This window comes from Drosophila navojoa, chromosome 3 (assembly GCF_054131105.1).
Source record: "Drosophila navojoa isolate 15081-1374.11 chromosome 3, UAZ_NAV_1.0, whole genome shotgun sequence".
Classification (NCBI taxonomy): domain Eukaryota; kingdom Metazoa; phylum Arthropoda; class Insecta; order Diptera; family Drosophilidae; genus Drosophila; species Drosophila navojoa.
Genome location: NC_142891.1, coordinates 17633886 through 17647818, shown reverse-complemented (window position 1 = coordinate 17647818; position 13933 = coordinate 17633886). Strand labels below are relative to the sequence as shown.

General features: G+C 38.3%; 6 protein-coding genes across 7 annotated transcripts; 3 read left to right on the top strand and 3 right to left on the bottom strand.

The window, feature by feature from the left end:
* Nucleotides 1-378: 378 nt before the first annotated feature.
* LOC115563109 (mitochondrial pyruvate carrier 2) lies at nucleotides 379-1818 on the bottom strand. Of its 2 annotated transcripts, XR_016196353.1 has the most exons (5): nucleotides 1554-1818; nucleotides 1454-1494; nucleotides 1115-1394; nucleotides 961-1036; nucleotides 379-897 (listed from the first exon to the last, which is right to left on the bottom strand). XR_016196353.1 is itself a non-coding variant. In XM_030385574.2 (3 exons), exons 1-3 carry the CDS (start codon nucleotides 1657-1659, stop codon nucleotides 1119-1121), a joined length of 423 nt encoding a protein of 140 aa, XP_030241434.1. In that variant the 5' UTR covers nucleotides 1660-1818; the 3' UTR covers nucleotides 1038-1118. The 2 variants fall into 2 exon arrangements, 1 of the variants encoding a protein (XP_030241434.1); XM_030385574.2 differs by lacking the exons at nucleotides 379-897; nucleotides 961-1036 and having other exon boundaries at nucleotides 1038-1394.
* A 284-nt stretch (nucleotides 1819-2102) lies between these two features.
* On the top strand, nucleotides 2103-4225 carry LOC115563104 (uncharacterized). Its single transcript, XM_030385569.2, has 3 exons — nucleotides 2103-2477; nucleotides 2742-2813; nucleotides 3473-4225. The coding sequence occupies exons 1-3, from the start codon at nucleotides 2169-2171 to the stop codon at nucleotides 3887-3889; spliced, it is 798 nt and encodes a 265-aa protein (XP_030241429.1). The 5' UTR covers nucleotides 2103-2168; the 3' UTR covers nucleotides 3890-4225.
* LOC115563103 (carbohydrate sulfotransferase 13) lies at nucleotides 3993-9602 on the top strand. The gene is made up of 3 exons (XM_030385568.2): nucleotides 3993-4277; nucleotides 8461-8932; nucleotides 9000-9602. The coding sequence occupies exons 1-3, from the start codon at nucleotides 3993-3995 to the stop codon at nucleotides 9227-9229; spliced, it is 987 nt and encodes a 328-aa protein (XP_030241428.1). The 3' UTR covers nucleotides 9230-9602.
* A 1393-nt stretch (nucleotides 9603-10995) lies between these two features.
* osi (electron transfer flavoprotein regulatory factor orsai) lies at nucleotides 10996-11800 on the bottom strand. Its single transcript, XM_018110906.3, has 2 exons — nucleotides 11623-11800; nucleotides 10996-11495 (listed from the first exon to the last, which is right to left on the bottom strand). Exons 1-2 carry the CDS (start codon nucleotides 11662-11664, stop codon nucleotides 11286-11288), a joined length of 252 nt encoding a protein of 83 aa, XP_017966395.1. The 5' UTR covers nucleotides 11665-11800; the 3' UTR covers nucleotides 10996-11285.
* Nucleotides 11801-12005: 205 nt separating this feature from the next.
* On the top strand, nucleotides 12006-12751 carry HINT1 (histidine triad nucleotide binding protein 1). The gene is made up of 3 exons (XM_030385573.2): nucleotides 12006-12165; nucleotides 12227-12368; nucleotides 12430-12751. The coding sequence occupies exons 1-3, from the start codon at nucleotides 12125-12127 to the stop codon at nucleotides 12697-12699; spliced, it is 453 nt and encodes a 150-aa protein (XP_030241433.1). The 5' UTR covers nucleotides 12006-12124; the 3' UTR covers nucleotides 12700-12751.
* Nucleotides 12226-13796, bottom strand: LOC115563105 (rab-like protein 3). The gene is made up of 2 exons (XM_030385570.2): nucleotides 13576-13796; nucleotides 12226-13506 (listed from the first exon to the last, which is right to left on the bottom strand). Exons 1-2 carry the CDS (start codon nucleotides 13670-13672, stop codon nucleotides 12821-12823), a joined length of 783 nt encoding a protein of 260 aa, XP_030241430.1. The 5' UTR covers nucleotides 13673-13796; the 3' UTR covers nucleotides 12226-12820.
* Nucleotides 13797-13933: the final 137 nt, after the last annotated feature.

Below are 13933 nucleotides of genomic sequence, written 5' to 3'. Positions count from 1 at the left end.
ACGTTGATAATAAATCACGCATACGCCTGTTGGCACAGCAAGAACTATGCTCCTACGGCTGTGCTTGAGTGTGTCCCTGTGTGAGTGAGTGAGTCTCAGTGTGTGCGTGCGTGTGTGTGTGTGTGTCAAGACTTGCTCAGGCAGTTGGCCAACTGCATTGCGCTGCTCGTTTTTAGCCCGACTCGAGCGAAACGTTGGCCGCAAGACAATTGCACGAACGATGCCTTCTTTGCAGGCAACGCATTGGCCGGACGAAATGCGCCCGAACGACCAATCAGAGCGCAGCTTGTGCGCAACGCCCTTGGCCAAACCGAATTCGGCGCCAACTAGCACAGCGATGCCAGGACCCACGCTAAATAACATTTTGTATATATATAATTTGATTTTAGTTTTTATTTCTCAGCTATTCTAAGAAAATTTGCCCGAAGCCTTTGCCCATGCAACAACAACTCGCGTGGGCGTGAAATAGCTTATCTACGAATATATATTATACGATGATATATAGACTTATTACTTAAGAATTTAAAATATGATGATTGCAAAATGCGTAAGAAAAGAAAGATTAATAAAAACTTGTAAAGCTTCCGAGCGGCACGAAAAAAAAAAAAGAAAAACAATTTTTTTTTTTTGTACTATTTTACTGTCTATACTCTATTACATTGATCTACCAGTTCTTACTGTTGCTAAGTAGCGTCAGCTCAGGTTCTTGATAATCAAGAAGGCCTGCGTAATAAATACAGCCTTATTGACTGCGTGCAGGCCGTAGTTTTTTGGTATGATGCCGAGGGAATATCGTGACCAGATCAGACCGTTCGCTGCCAAAGTGCCCGATTGATTGAGGGAGATGTCTTGTGCCGGTCGTTGGAGGACATCAGCAAGTCCAGTTCCTACAAGAAGCTGCATAACAAATGCGTCGCCAGTCTAAGTTTAGGGGAGTACCAACGATGTATGCTTACTCACCTACAGCTACAGTTTTGACAGCTATTAAATAAATATTGTCTTCCGCCATATGCCCAAACAGTCCAGATAGATCGACCTTAATTTATTGAATAGCGCATTTGTTATTTATTAATGTGTGAAATGTTCTCAAGTATTATAAAAGAATTAAAACAACCTTGCTATGAGCTGTCATGAAATCGAAGAATAGAATGTGGATGTTGATAAACAACTTGTTTCGAATTTTCACTCCTCCATTTCAAATGCTTGGCGATTAAAAAGCCTTGGGTCAAGAATACAACCAAGTTAACTGCCAACAAGCTGTAATTTTTTGGTATGATAACAACTGAATATCGGGACCAAATTAATCCAGTTGTGGCCAGCACTCCCGACTGATTGAGCGACACATTTTGCGGTGGCCGTTTAACAAGATCTCCAATGCCAGCAAGTACCAAGCCCTGAAAAAGGCCAATACGCTTGCCATACTTAAACATAGCTTTGTTTTATCGTCACTTACCCATTTGCCAAGGGGGCCCCAGAAGAAAACAGTTTTCGGACCTAGTCACCAAAAGATATTTTGAGGAAATGCTAAGACTGTATTTAAACATATTACGCACCTGCCGGGGATTCCCAGAACGGTCGCATGGATTGCGGTACAATTACATCAACAGAATTGATGATGACATTATACAGTTTTGAAAGGGGGCCTTTTCCTTTTGACATGACGTAGTATATGTAAGGAAGTGTATATATTGGATATTTGAAATTCACACTTGACTAACTTATTAATTTTGAATTTTGATAAAAAGAAACCGACCTGCTGAACACAAAGCCATAACCCCTATTAAGAAATTCATATAATACAACACTTATACATAGGTCACTAGTTGACAGGTTAAACACGGATAGTTTGTTCTGTTAAAAAAAATGGATTCCAAATAAAACGTCCAAACAAATCTTAAATTCAAAAACACAAATTTAAAACGCAGAAATGCGATCAGGAAAACGCCAAATTGAGTACTGCTAAGCAAATTGCGTAGTGGGTTTATAAGTGTTTTGTTGCCTGGTCACACTGAACTCAATACAGCTGTTTGTGTACGCAGCGTGTGAATGGTTAAACGCATTTATAAATAAATTTGTAGCGATTTACAACAGAATATATAAATAATTTCAATTAGGACACAAAAGATATCGAGCATCCAGAAACAAAAAACACTCTTTTGATTCATGAAATGGATTCAAATCGGGAAAGAAGTAAAATGTTGTTAAATCCAAGGAGACTAAAGCGTATGCCAATTAATTTGCGGAAGAAAGCAATAAGAGAGGCACGAAACTTGGCGGGAATGCAACAGCCCACCAAAAGGCGAAGAAGGCTTAGGAAATCGGGGTCCACTTCAGCTCGATTACAAAACGACTTTGAGCGAGCTGAGCATAATGCAATGCTTACAGCAAGCTCACACGAGTTGCAACAGATTCTGTCAGAGTTCGAGGAATTGGCGGATGTGCCCTACGATGCAACGCCGACTGAACTTTTGGGTCTGGTATGTGAATCTCCCATAAACGATGCACGTTAGCATTTTCCGTGAGCAACCTACACACCTGACGTCATATTATTTGCGTACTTGTTAGCGCCACCGTTTTGCGCCTGAATAGCAACTCAATTAGCATACTTCGTCACTTTCGTAGTGGGTTGACCTACTCCCGGTAGCACCTGCTAATTGATGGCTAGAATCATAAATGTTATGGCAGCTGGTGCCGTTAAGTGTTGCCGTTAACTGCAATACGCATATATTTCATAATTTCAGATTGCTCAGGCAGAAAACCGTGCCACAACCATCTACGTGCAGCGCGACGGCCTTAGCACACTCAAGATCATGGTGAGTTGTTTGTTCAAAACGAAATCCACCTTTCTGTTAGCCTCGCAGCTGTTTGCACTCACTTGCCATTCAATTGATTATTTACATATGTTAATAGTGTGTGTGTGTGTGTGTGTGTGTGTGTGGTGCGTATCAATCAATTTGATTAATTTCTAAGTCGTTCAAAGTTCTATCTAGAAACTGGTGAAATTTTCGCTGTCTGTTTACACAGTATAATATTTACCAGCAATGCGCAAAGGGCAGCCATCAATAAATTATCTCGAGCAAAGAAAATGTAAATATTATAGAGATAATTATCATAGCATACGCTAGAATGGATGGCTATTGTAATTTAAAATTTAATTAAATGTTAAAAATGCATGTATCACAGCATTATATTACGTGAGCTTTAATTATCTCTTAATATTATATTGAGTTAAGTATGTGAAGTATAATAATATATAATCTATATTTTAGTGACTTCTTTCAAATTACTTGCTTTGAGATCCTTTTGCTATAAAAATCTATTTAGTTTTCTAATTGTTTACAAATGAAACTCTTAGATTTCATGTACTCTTAACCACACACCATATACTCCAAAATGCTAATATGTTCTATTTGTTGTTTCTGACACTATCTTTCTCTCTCTCTCTCTCTCTCTCATTCTTTATGCATTTCAGCTCCATCAGCGTTCTCCCACTGTTGCCCAACTGAAAAAGGCAATCGCCACAATCTCGTGCGCTCAGCTGAAACGAAGACAACGCGAGCGACGTCGGGTGGCAGACGAAGACGACGCCGGCCGTGCCGAAGACGGGAACCGACAACAGGTTGTGGGATCTGCTGGAGCTAAAGTTTTGCCTCGCTCCAGCGGCGAGTTAGTTAATTCGGCGCTGCGCAACGGGCATGAACACCGCGCGTTTGTCTCTTGGCGTTTTCTATGGCGCTGCTTTGCACTGTTTAACGTGGATACCAATCAGCCGATCGATGACAACGTTGACAACGGACGCGCGACCCTAACGGCACTGGGCATTGAGAACGGGGCCAAGCTGAAGTTTGTGCACCGCGTCAAGTATTTCGGCCGCAAACGGCAGAGCTAAAAACACATACATACATACATATATAAAACAAAGAGTGCAAATTTACAAAATCCACCAATGAAAAACAGCTTGAATCTTGTTAAAATCACAGCCATTAGAGATAATGGAACATAATGCCGTACACCTATTTGGCATCTTGCTGATCTACACATTCGCGCAGCTCTGGGCAGCGCCTCCGTTCGGGGATGGCAACAACAACAATGTCAAGATCACCAAACACAGTCTGGAGCTCACTCAGACGATCAACATACAGCGTCAGGAGTATATGCAGCGACAATGTAATCTCCTGCATGCCGACAATCAGACAGTGGACGATCTTACAGACCAGCAAATGGATCACATGATTGTGGATAAGGAGCACAAGCTGCTCTACTGCTACGTGCCAAAGGTACCCGCCATAAAGTTACTCAATTTTCTTTTCTCTTTTTTGTTTTTTAATTATTTCGCAACGTTAGTTTTAAGTATAAAGTTGTTTTTGCTTTTTAAGCACATTTTGCAGAATTTTATATATATATATATATGTGCCATACCCTGTGCAAAGCAAAGAAAAAGAGGTAGCATAGTTGTGTGTAAATGTATAAAATAGGCTGATATTTTCTATTGATAGTTGAGGATATTGTCTCTATCGAGGCTCTAAAGCTTTCTAATATATTCATATAATTCATAGTAAACACTATTTACGAATATTTTACTTTATATATGCCTATTTTGCCTAACTAAATGTCAAGTCATAGGGACTGTTGGCTTTTAAATCAATTGAAACGGAGATTTTGTACTTGTATATACAGGGTATTCGCTAGTCGAGCACCTCGCAATTTGTACAATTTTGTTTATTTTTTTGCTGTTCTGTACGAACTGTCCGTTTCGCCATGTGCGGTTGAGCTCCCTTCCGCTTGCGGCTATTCGGCATGTTGCGTGTTTAAACGACCCTTTGTCAAATGCCCCTCGTCTACACATAAAAACAAGAAAAATAAAAACAAAAAACTTGTTTTAGATTTCTGTTACTCCACGTTTTCTCTTTTATGAACTTGCTGACATTTGATGCTTCGCCATAGCAACAATTTAGACCGGCCCCCAAGATTATATTCTTGCAACATGGTATGTGGCATGTTGGTAATCGATTTTGATAGATGCTTGTTGCGCTTTCACCAGACTAGTTTGACTAGACAACTGGGCAAATAGACCACAAGTGGCACAACCTGATTGCTGGTATTATTAATTCGAGTGTTTGCTGGGGCTTATCAGAAGACAATTTTATTAATCTTTGACAGACAATTCAACTTCTATGTGGATTGGTAGAGGCCGATTTCGCTTAGATAACCTTCCATAAACCTCTGTGCAATTATAAATTATATAGTATTAAATATTTAATTATTATATATATACCATACCTTGTAAATAAAACTTGACAGTGGGTCTATATGGCACAGTAATTTATAAATTGGAAAATATATATATGAAAATATACGATTGAAATTCCAAAAACTTGTGCAAGGAATTCATTCATATATATATACGTCTTATAAACAGCTTATCAAATTTTCTGGAAATATATTGATATATACTTAGCTGAGTATTATATAAGGCGCACTCTTTGATAATCTTGAGCTTTAGCTTCAGCCTAAGCTAATTTCGAGCTCTTTTCCTCAAGTCGACTTGACCTCTTAAAGAAACTGCGTTTTAGTCTAGGCTAGAATTATCAGTTATATTTTATAATTAAATGTCGAGTTTCAAATCTGCACGAAGGACTTCTATATAATATCTGTCTATCTATCTCTACACAGTTGGGGATTATTAAACTTAGATAAGAATGAAATTTATTTGCTTATCGGCGCAGCCTTTTAGTTAGTTTACTGACGTTCTTTGCGGATTATCAAATGATGTGCCCCTCAGCTGGTTTAATAATTAAATTTCAAGTCAAAGAGCGCATTCGATAAGCAGCGGAATATCGCCAGAATTAATTCAATTAATGAAAATTCAAAGAATCTGGAATTTAAAAAAAATGAAACTACACTTCCTCTAGCCCATCGCTGCTATCAAAACTTATTATATAGTATTAGTCGAACTATTTGATTAGATTAGGCAGCAAAATATTGAATTGCTCACCTGTTCAAGGTGTGGCATATAAATAGCGACGTTGTTTCATATGTCCACCGCACTTTGAACCTTCCCACAACATAATGAGCTTTATTTTGCTGTGGAATATCGCCCAAATTGCGCTTGCCTGTCAACGGTTGAGTAATGCCGGCCATGACGTATGCCATTTGGTGGTGGCGCCACTTATGAGCCACAACACTGTAACCTCTTTTGTTTACACTATAAATTTTATGGACTATAAATAAACATAAGTAAATGTTTTACTAATTGGCTGTATTAACAGCCTGCGAATGCCTGCCGATTGAGCCATATTTAGGTAGAATGTTTCAATTACAGTAATTGTATTAGCTAGAAACTTGATACTTTAAATATATATTAAAGACTGACCTATTGTTTATTTAAAATTGGATAATTTTTCGCCTATATATTTGCACATTTATAATTTTTATTAAAATAAAATGTCAATATTTATAATAGGTTTTATGGGTTTAAAGTAAATGCTGATTTATGCAGATCTCGAACATCTAGAAACATTCTTAGATATATAAATATAATAAACAATTTTATTTATATGTATAAATAGTATATTAATGTAGTTTAGTTTATGATAATTAGTTTATGATTATATAAAATTATCATAATCATAAATTGAGTAGATAGTCTGACTGACAACTCGGACACTAATTAGTTGATTGCTATTTAGAGTTGCGTGAGTTACTAACTTTACGAGTGGAAGCTATATTGGAAAAGACTTCAGATTATAGAGATAATGGCGCCATATCGCATTGATTATCGCATCGACGGCAAAAGTGGGCGTAGCTCGTGCTCGTTGGCACTCTCGCGCACAATTTTTTTTATCAGCTGTTATCAGTTATCAATAGACTCCAGCGTAGGCAGAGGCTAAGCTTGAAGCGAATTGCATATAACACATCTAGTTTTAGCGCTTGCTTGGCCTCGTTCCATTTGCTCTTAAATCTGCCTGGCCTCATAGTTTTTATTCGACCATTGCGTGTTGTGGTTGTTGCCTGTTTTATAACTCAAGAAAATTGTGAAAAATTATAGTTTTTAATCGCTTACGAATAGCAAATATTTTATATATGTATGTATATATACAATTATTATTATTTTTTTTTTAAATTTGCATATTGCACATGAAAAACGCTGAACATGAACCCCAGCCGCAATTTAGCTGCTGCCATTTGCGGCACGCACAGTGGTGCGCTGTCAATTGTTTGTCTGTCAATTTGTATCGGAAATATTTATACACTGATTTGTTTAACTATCAATGATTGATGAGTTTCTCAGTCTTGACTGACAATTAGCCATTGATCTAGAGTACGCATGCTGCTAAATATTTAAATAAATAAACAAACCTGCATAGGACTCGTCCTATTTTATTTTGAAATATCTATATAAATATTATTCCATAAAATTGACTATTCTTAAACTATGAACGAGTATTATATATTTGATTGCACTCGATTGCAATGTTCTCACTCTGTATATGAAAAATTTGTTTGTTTTTGTGATTTGAAATTGTTGTTGTTTTAGTAGAATTTAATTACTCCCGACATTGCCTAAGCGGATTGTTTATATGTTTAGTTCAAATAGCTGGTTGCTGCAATTGTTGATGTTCTTGTTGTTGTTTTTTGTTGTGTAGTTATAGTTAGTTGATTCGCTAAGTGGCCGTCCCTCAGCGTAATTAAGAAAATTTACATGCATCAATTAAACCACATTTTTCTCTAGCTAAATTACGATTTATAAGCATTGGCAGTTAAGAGGAAAGTCTGAACTCACGTACATATATAAATCTCATTCAATATACACACGCTTTGAACTTTCGTTGTTATGATTATCATTTCACAAAGCCTTTGCACTTTGTTCGCTGCTTATTTACTTTCTACAATTGAAGTTGAAGTCATTTTGCACAGTCGGCTCAAATTCCAATTTCAAAAGAGGTCTTATAATCATATCTACATATATGTACTTTATAGCTATAATTATGCCCATTTCTTAGTTATGATAAATTTCATGCACACATAACGTAACAGGTATAGGGAAAACTAAGGAAATATTTCTGGTTTCCAAGAGGCTATAAAAAGTTTTTAGTTGGTTAGTTAAACGAAATCATCTTAAATGATCATATAAAGATTTGTTTTATAAGTGTATGTATTTAGAAATTTAAAGAATTTTTGACTTTAGTTTTAACTGTACAAAAAGGAATAGCTACAATAATACCGGAAAACAAAAATATGTGGGCCAAATGGGCCCTAATTTCAATAGAAATCAGTTTAAATAAGTATAACAAGAAAATTCTGCATCACTGACCGACAAACATTTAAGATTTTGGTAAATATGTTCTATAGGAAAAACAAAATATATATTCCGTTTGTGGCCTCATTCATATAAATGTTTATTTATTTAAGACTAAACAAGAAAAATGCTTTATTTGCCTCGTTCTCCCTCACCCTCAGGTGGCCTGCACGAATTGGAAGCGGGTGCTGATGCTCTTGACGGGCAAATGGCAGAATGGCACGGATCCGTTGATGATACCTGGTGCGCTGGCCCATTCGGTTGGCATGTTTACCAAGTTCTCTGAGCTCAGTGAGGAGGAGCGCGCGCAGGTGTTCAGCGAGGAGTACACACGCTTTCTTCTGGTGCGACATCCATTCGAGCGGCTGCTCTCGGCATATCGCAATAAGCTGGAAGGAGATTCGCCCAGTGCCAAGTACTTTCAGTCGCGTGTGGGCCGACAGATTGTGCATGAGCTGCGACCGGGCGCTAGCAACGCGTCCCTGGAGCTGGGCAACGATGTTCAGTTTGGCGAGTTTGTGCAGTATCTGCTGACGCCGGAGCTGAGTCGTACCAATCAGACGGATTACAACGAGCACTGGGAGGTCATTGCCAAGCTGTGTAATCCCTGTGTCATGAAGTACAATGTTGTGGGTGAGTGGCAAGCTGGAGTACACAAATCTGTCCCATTACTAATGAATCTATCGTATTTATCCTGCAGGCAAATACGACACTTTGCTGGATGACTCCGCTTTGGCGCTCTACCTGGCTGGTGCCAAGAACTTGACATTCCCCACTGGCCACAAGCCGTCCACCACGCGTGCGAACCTTAGAAAGTACTTTGATCCTCTGCCAATTGGCGCCATACGTCGTCTATATGAGATCTATGAGGACGACTTTCGTATCTTCGACTATGGCCTGGATGACGTGTTGGGCTTTGAATTCGGCTGATATCACTCTGAATATATATGCACATATAAGAATTATGTGAGAATGCATATCAATGTGATTTGAATTTCAATATCCATGTCATTTATACCTGGCATGCTTATGATGTCACTCACCATTCATGTCATTAACCCTTGTGACCATGACGCTTTCCAATGGAAAACTTTGTGATTTTAGCATAGAATTAGGGTAAACTCAACAAATACTTAATTCCAATTGTTATGTAATTAGTTTGCATTTAATTCAGCGACATGCGAATATTAACATAGAATAGTAATATTCTAAGGCGGTTTTATGTTAGAAGTAACTATAAAGAACTTTACAAATACTTGTATTACCAATGCATTACTTAATTTGTATATTAAGCAAAAAATGTGTTCGACAGCTATCCATGAAATTTAGATGCTTTCGGATATCGCTCTCTATATAAATGTCTCGCCGTCATTATTAGGTATGTATTAATTTAGTATGAAATATATTCCAAACATCATACTGAAAGAAATTAACATTGTTTAATTGCTTTTGTGAATTTCCCGGCGAAACCAGTAACTTGATGAATTCCCATTTAGGTCACTTTTTTTAATATCTGTTTGAAATCTATATCTTTTCGGTTTCATGGTTAATGCAATTTATTTTAAATTTTTATCAACAATTTTTATTTACGACTTTCTAGTTTAAAATTACTATAAGATGGCAAATTGTAGCAAGATCACTAAACTCTAGTAAAAATTTACTGTAATTTAAATGTAAATGCTGACAATTTGTGATAAAGGGAATGGAAAAATATGTAGCTTCTAAATAACTGTGAATCTGCAATGATGAGCAATTATTTCGGCTCTTTTGGCTAGCTAGATCTTGAAACTCAAGTCCAAAACTATACATATGAAATTAATTTAAATGTACCATTTCAAATCCTATTACTGTTAATCATAAATATCGACTTGTGAAAATCATATATATGTTAAAAAAAATTATATATTTACATATTATATTTATATTGATTGAGTCCCCAATCAAGCATTTGTAAACTTTAAATAACTGAAGTAATATGTGGAATGTAAAGGGATATGAAATTTGTATATGCTATTTCCTTGCTGCGAGCATTTTACGTTTTTTTTAGCGGCATCAATGAACCCTCTTATCAGGTATACTGGACGTATGCGTCTTGTCTGGTTAGTGGTCTTGGTAAAAATACTTTTATAGTAACATTCCATGATCATTGACGTTGACAAGCTTTTGCGATTGCAAGGCAAGCCCTCACGATTTCATCACGTATTGTAGCGGCAACGAACGTAAAATCAAGTTGAATATGCTTATACCGGTGCATTTATACCCTGTATACATATAATTTATATCTATATACATATATACTTAATACTTACTGAAAGCAATTTTCTTATCGTTTTCGAATGATTTCTAAGAACCTCCCTAATTGAGGGGGTAATGTAGCAGAAAGCTTTTAGTAGGGTGCGCAGCAGCAGTTATCGCTGAAGCTAAATTTGATTTCGACGTCGCGACGCGTCGCTGGCGTCGGCGTCAACGTTGTTTATCACCAACACATAGGAAGGCAGACAGACAGCATAGACATACATAGGCATATGTAGATGAAATACAACTGAATTTTAAATACGCAGTTTTTGTCAATAACAAAGTTCAGGCGCCGCAGGCAAACGCATTCTGCACGGCCATCAACCCGTGGCAATAATTTGGCAACAGTATCCAGTGGCTCAACAGAAATAACAACCTGCCCCCACGAAAAATGAAGGTCATTTATTAATTTTTTACACATACATATTTGTATGTGTGTGTCTTTCGCTTATTCAATGACTGTTGCTTTTATTCAACAATAACTTAAAGTTAAACATTGACAAGACATTCGAAAATAACAATGTTTCGCATTTGTGTGCTGCTTTCAATAGGTGTGTGTGTGTGTGTGTGTGTTTGGGTTTGCTTGTGGTTATACGTTTGGCTTTGTTTTCGAAAAAGCAATATAAAATAAAAATAAAGTATATTTATATATCATATTCTCTTTTTCAGTCCTTCAATTTGCATTTCCGCATTAATCGTTATAGCGCTGCTTAATTGTACGATACTTCTTCAACGAATATAACGCTTCCACCTCTTTGGCGAGGTATCGTCCCTGTGCCAGCAGAGCGACGATCTTTTTGGGATCTGTCTCATCCTTATTCTTCATGAAAGCATCGTGCACTTGCTTACGAAACTTTTGCGGCCCATTTAGGCCGGGGTAGTCACGGCCCAGGTATTGTAACTGCAATGGAATTTACGCAACGTTATTACCGTTTCCCCCTTCAAAATGCGCCCTTGGTCCACAATCGCTGCTGCAGCAGTGCAGCTGCACGTGCTTTGTGCTGCCAAATGTTTGCGTTAATACTTACGTGCTTATAGAGACTGATAACTTTCGAGCGCAGCTGTGACATCACCAGTAATCAAAGGTATTTGTTTTATTGTTAAATGCAAAATACAAACTAAACCTTTATATTCTTTGTTGCTTTACACTCGGTGCTCAGATGACCAATGCCGAAATACTGTCCGTGTGACCGTGTGTGAAACGGTTATACAATCGATAGCTCTTCACGAATATAAGTGCAGTCGAGTTGGCAGCGCCATGCAAATATCAATTATTCCATGTTGTGATGGCTAAATTTAAATTAATATGTTTTTACTATAGAAAATATAATATATCTTTGAGCTTTTATTTATCAATAATATTTATTAAGCTTGAAGTCAACTTTCATTATTTGAATTTATATTATTGCAATAGATGACGTAGTTCGTTTCAGCATAGCGATAGTTCCATTATCGAAGCAACCTTATTATGTGGATTCATGTGACAGTTAAGGTTAAGCAAAAACAAGTCAGTTGGCAGCACCTATTTCAATGTTCGTGTCGGCCGGCCGGAATTTAGCTGGACTTTTTCGGTAAGCTGCGCAGTTGTAAAAACATAATTATTTTCAATTATAATAATTCGAGATCTCATAGTTATCGCAGCATTTCAACTACCTGCGCCAGAATGGCAAGTGAGGTAGAGAAGGCGCAGAGCGCAGCCGCATCCGAAGACACCATATTCGGCAAGATTTTACGCAAGGAAATTCCATGCAAATTTATCTACGAAGACGACAAAGTAGGTGCAAAGGGCATTAATCTATTTAGTATATCACTATCTCAATTGCTTTCGATTATAGTGTGTGGCCTTCAATGATGTTGCACCCCAAGCGCCAACCCATTTCTTGGTCATACCACGCAAGCCGATTACGCAGCTCTCCACAGCTGAAGAGGGAGACGGCGAGCTTTTGGGCCATTTGTTGATGGTCGGTCGGAAGGTGGCCAAGGAGCAAGGCTTGGAGAAGGGCTATCGTGTGGTCATCAACAACGGACAGCACGGCGCCCAATCTGTCTACCATTTGCATTTGCACTTCCTGGGCGGTCGCCAAATGCAGTGGCCACCCGGCTAATGTCAGCATTACCTGGAATCAACCCAAATAAACAAAATTTGAAGAGAATAAATACAGCTTATTCAAATTAAAACTACAAAAGTAAAATGTACAAAATATACCGATAAAAGCATATGTAAATTTAGTTACGTCTAGCTGGAAAAAAATGTTTGAAGTCGATGGCATTGTTAAGAAATTTGCGTAACTTGGCCTCGTTACGCGATTTCTCCGCAAAGCTGTCGGTGTCCAAGCAGTTGAGCAATATCTCATCTGTGCTCAATTGGTAGGCGATGCCACCCGAGCGGTGCAGCCGCCGTGATTGCAACATATCCAGTTTGGTGCCCACCACTAGGATGGGTACGTGGTGACGGCTCAATATGGGCCGCAGGCGATTATGGCGATATCGGCAGATCTGGCGCAAGGGATGGTACAGCAAGTCGTGCAGATTGTCGTGTGTGCGCATATCTAACAGATCGTACACTAATATAATGCCATCGATGTTCCGGAAGAGGCGGTTCCTATGCTCGCGCGGCATTCGCATGGAGCTCTTTAGATCATAGAATTCTACAAAATATGGAATCATCTCGCATGCGCTTGCCGCCCGGTCACGAAACCCCTTGAACGAGGCAAACGGCTCGGAGCTGTGCGACGAGGAACTGGGCGATGAGGCGGATGTCCACTCGGGTGTGGGCGGCATACCCTTGTTCGATGGATACTCGTGCAGACGCACTTGCACACTCCACCAGAGGTTTCCGACAGTCCTGCTGGAGTGCGTGGGCGTGTCAATGCTCATGGCCAGTAGATCTGTTAGTCGCGACTTACCAACACCTGTAAATTACCAAAAAAATTCCCATTGATTTAGAGTTGCAGTCATTATGATGGTAGACGCCTACGAACCCGCCTCGCCGAGCAGCAATATACGTGCCGTGGATACGTGTTTTATTGTTTGATCCGCCATTATTGCTTCAATTATCTTGTGAGTAGTATATTTCATGCTTAATCAATGTCAAATGTAATCCAATTGAAAATATAGTTGGCCAACTTTAATGATTTTAAAAATTTATTGATGGAAATTCGTTTGACGGTTTGACAATCTATGGAGTTATCGAATTTATATTTGACATTTGACATTGACATATAGTCCTTTCTATTTGAGGAAGCAGAAATAAAACGAGTTAAGAGGATAGTTTTAATAGTTTCAAACATTTGTTTATTCTTTATAAACGTTCATCATTTCATGTCATTTCATTTGTGT

Coding starts and splice junctions, on each gene's coding strand:
- osi (XM_018110906.3), bottom strand. CDS start 11,664: ATGTCACAGCTGCGCTCGAAAGTTATCAGTCTCTATAAGCAC. Junction 11,496..11,622: donor TTATCAGTCTCTATAAGCAC/GTAAGTATTAAC, acceptor ATTCCATTGCAG/TTACAATACCTGGGCCGTGA.
- LOC115563105 (XM_030385570.2), bottom strand. CDS start 13,672: ATGAAATATACTACTCACAAGATAATTGAAGCAATAATGGCGGATCAA. Junction 13,507..13,575: donor ATTGCTGCTCGGCGAGGCGG/GTTCGTAGGCGT, acceptor GGTAATTTACAG/GTGTTGGTAAGTCGCGACTA.
- HINT1 (XM_030385573.2), top strand. CDS start 12,125: ATGTTCGTGTCGGCCGGCCGGAATTTAGCTGGACTTTTTCG. Junction 12,166..12,226: donor AATTTAGCTGGACTTTTTCG/GTAAGCTGCGCA, acceptor GAGATCTCATAG/TTATCGCAGCATTTCAACTA. Junction 12,369..12,429: donor TTATCTACGAAGACGACAAA/GTAGGTGCAAAG, acceptor TTTCGATTATAG/TGTGTGGCCTTCAATGATGT.
- LOC115563104 (XM_030385569.2), top strand. CDS start 2,169: ATGGATTCAAATCGGGAAAGAAGTAAAATGTTGTTAAATCCAAGGAGA. Junction 2,478..2,741: donor CGACTGAACTTTTGGGTCTG/GTATGTGAATCT, acceptor TCATAATTTCAG/ATTGCTCAGGCAGAAAACCG. Junction 2,814..3,472: donor TTAGCACACTCAAGATCATG/GTGAGTTGTTTG, acceptor TATGCATTTCAG/CTCCATCAGCGTTCTCCCAC.
- LOC115563109 (XM_030385574.2), bottom strand. CDS start 1,659: ATGTCAAAAGGAAAAGGCCCCCTTTCAAAACTGTATAATGTCATCATC. Junction 1,495..1,553: donor GTTCTGGGAATCCCCGGCAG/GTGCGTAATATG, acceptor TTTGGTGACTAG/GTCCGAAAACTGTTTTCTTC. Junction 1,395..1,453: donor GGGGCCCCCTTGGCAAATGG/GTAAGTGACGAT, acceptor GGCCTTTTTCAG/GGCTTGGTACTTGCTGGCAT.
- LOC115563103 (XM_030385568.2), top strand. CDS start 3,993: ATGGAACATAATGCCGTACACCTATTTGGCATCTTGCTGATCTACACA. Junction 4,278..8,460: donor TCTACTGCTACGTGCCAAAG/GTACCCGCCATA, acceptor CCTCACCCTCAG/GTGGCCTGCACGAATTGGAA. Junction 8,933..8,999: donor CATGAAGTACAATGTTGTGG/GTGAGTGGCAAG, acceptor TTTATCCTGCAG/GCAAATACGACACTTTGCTG.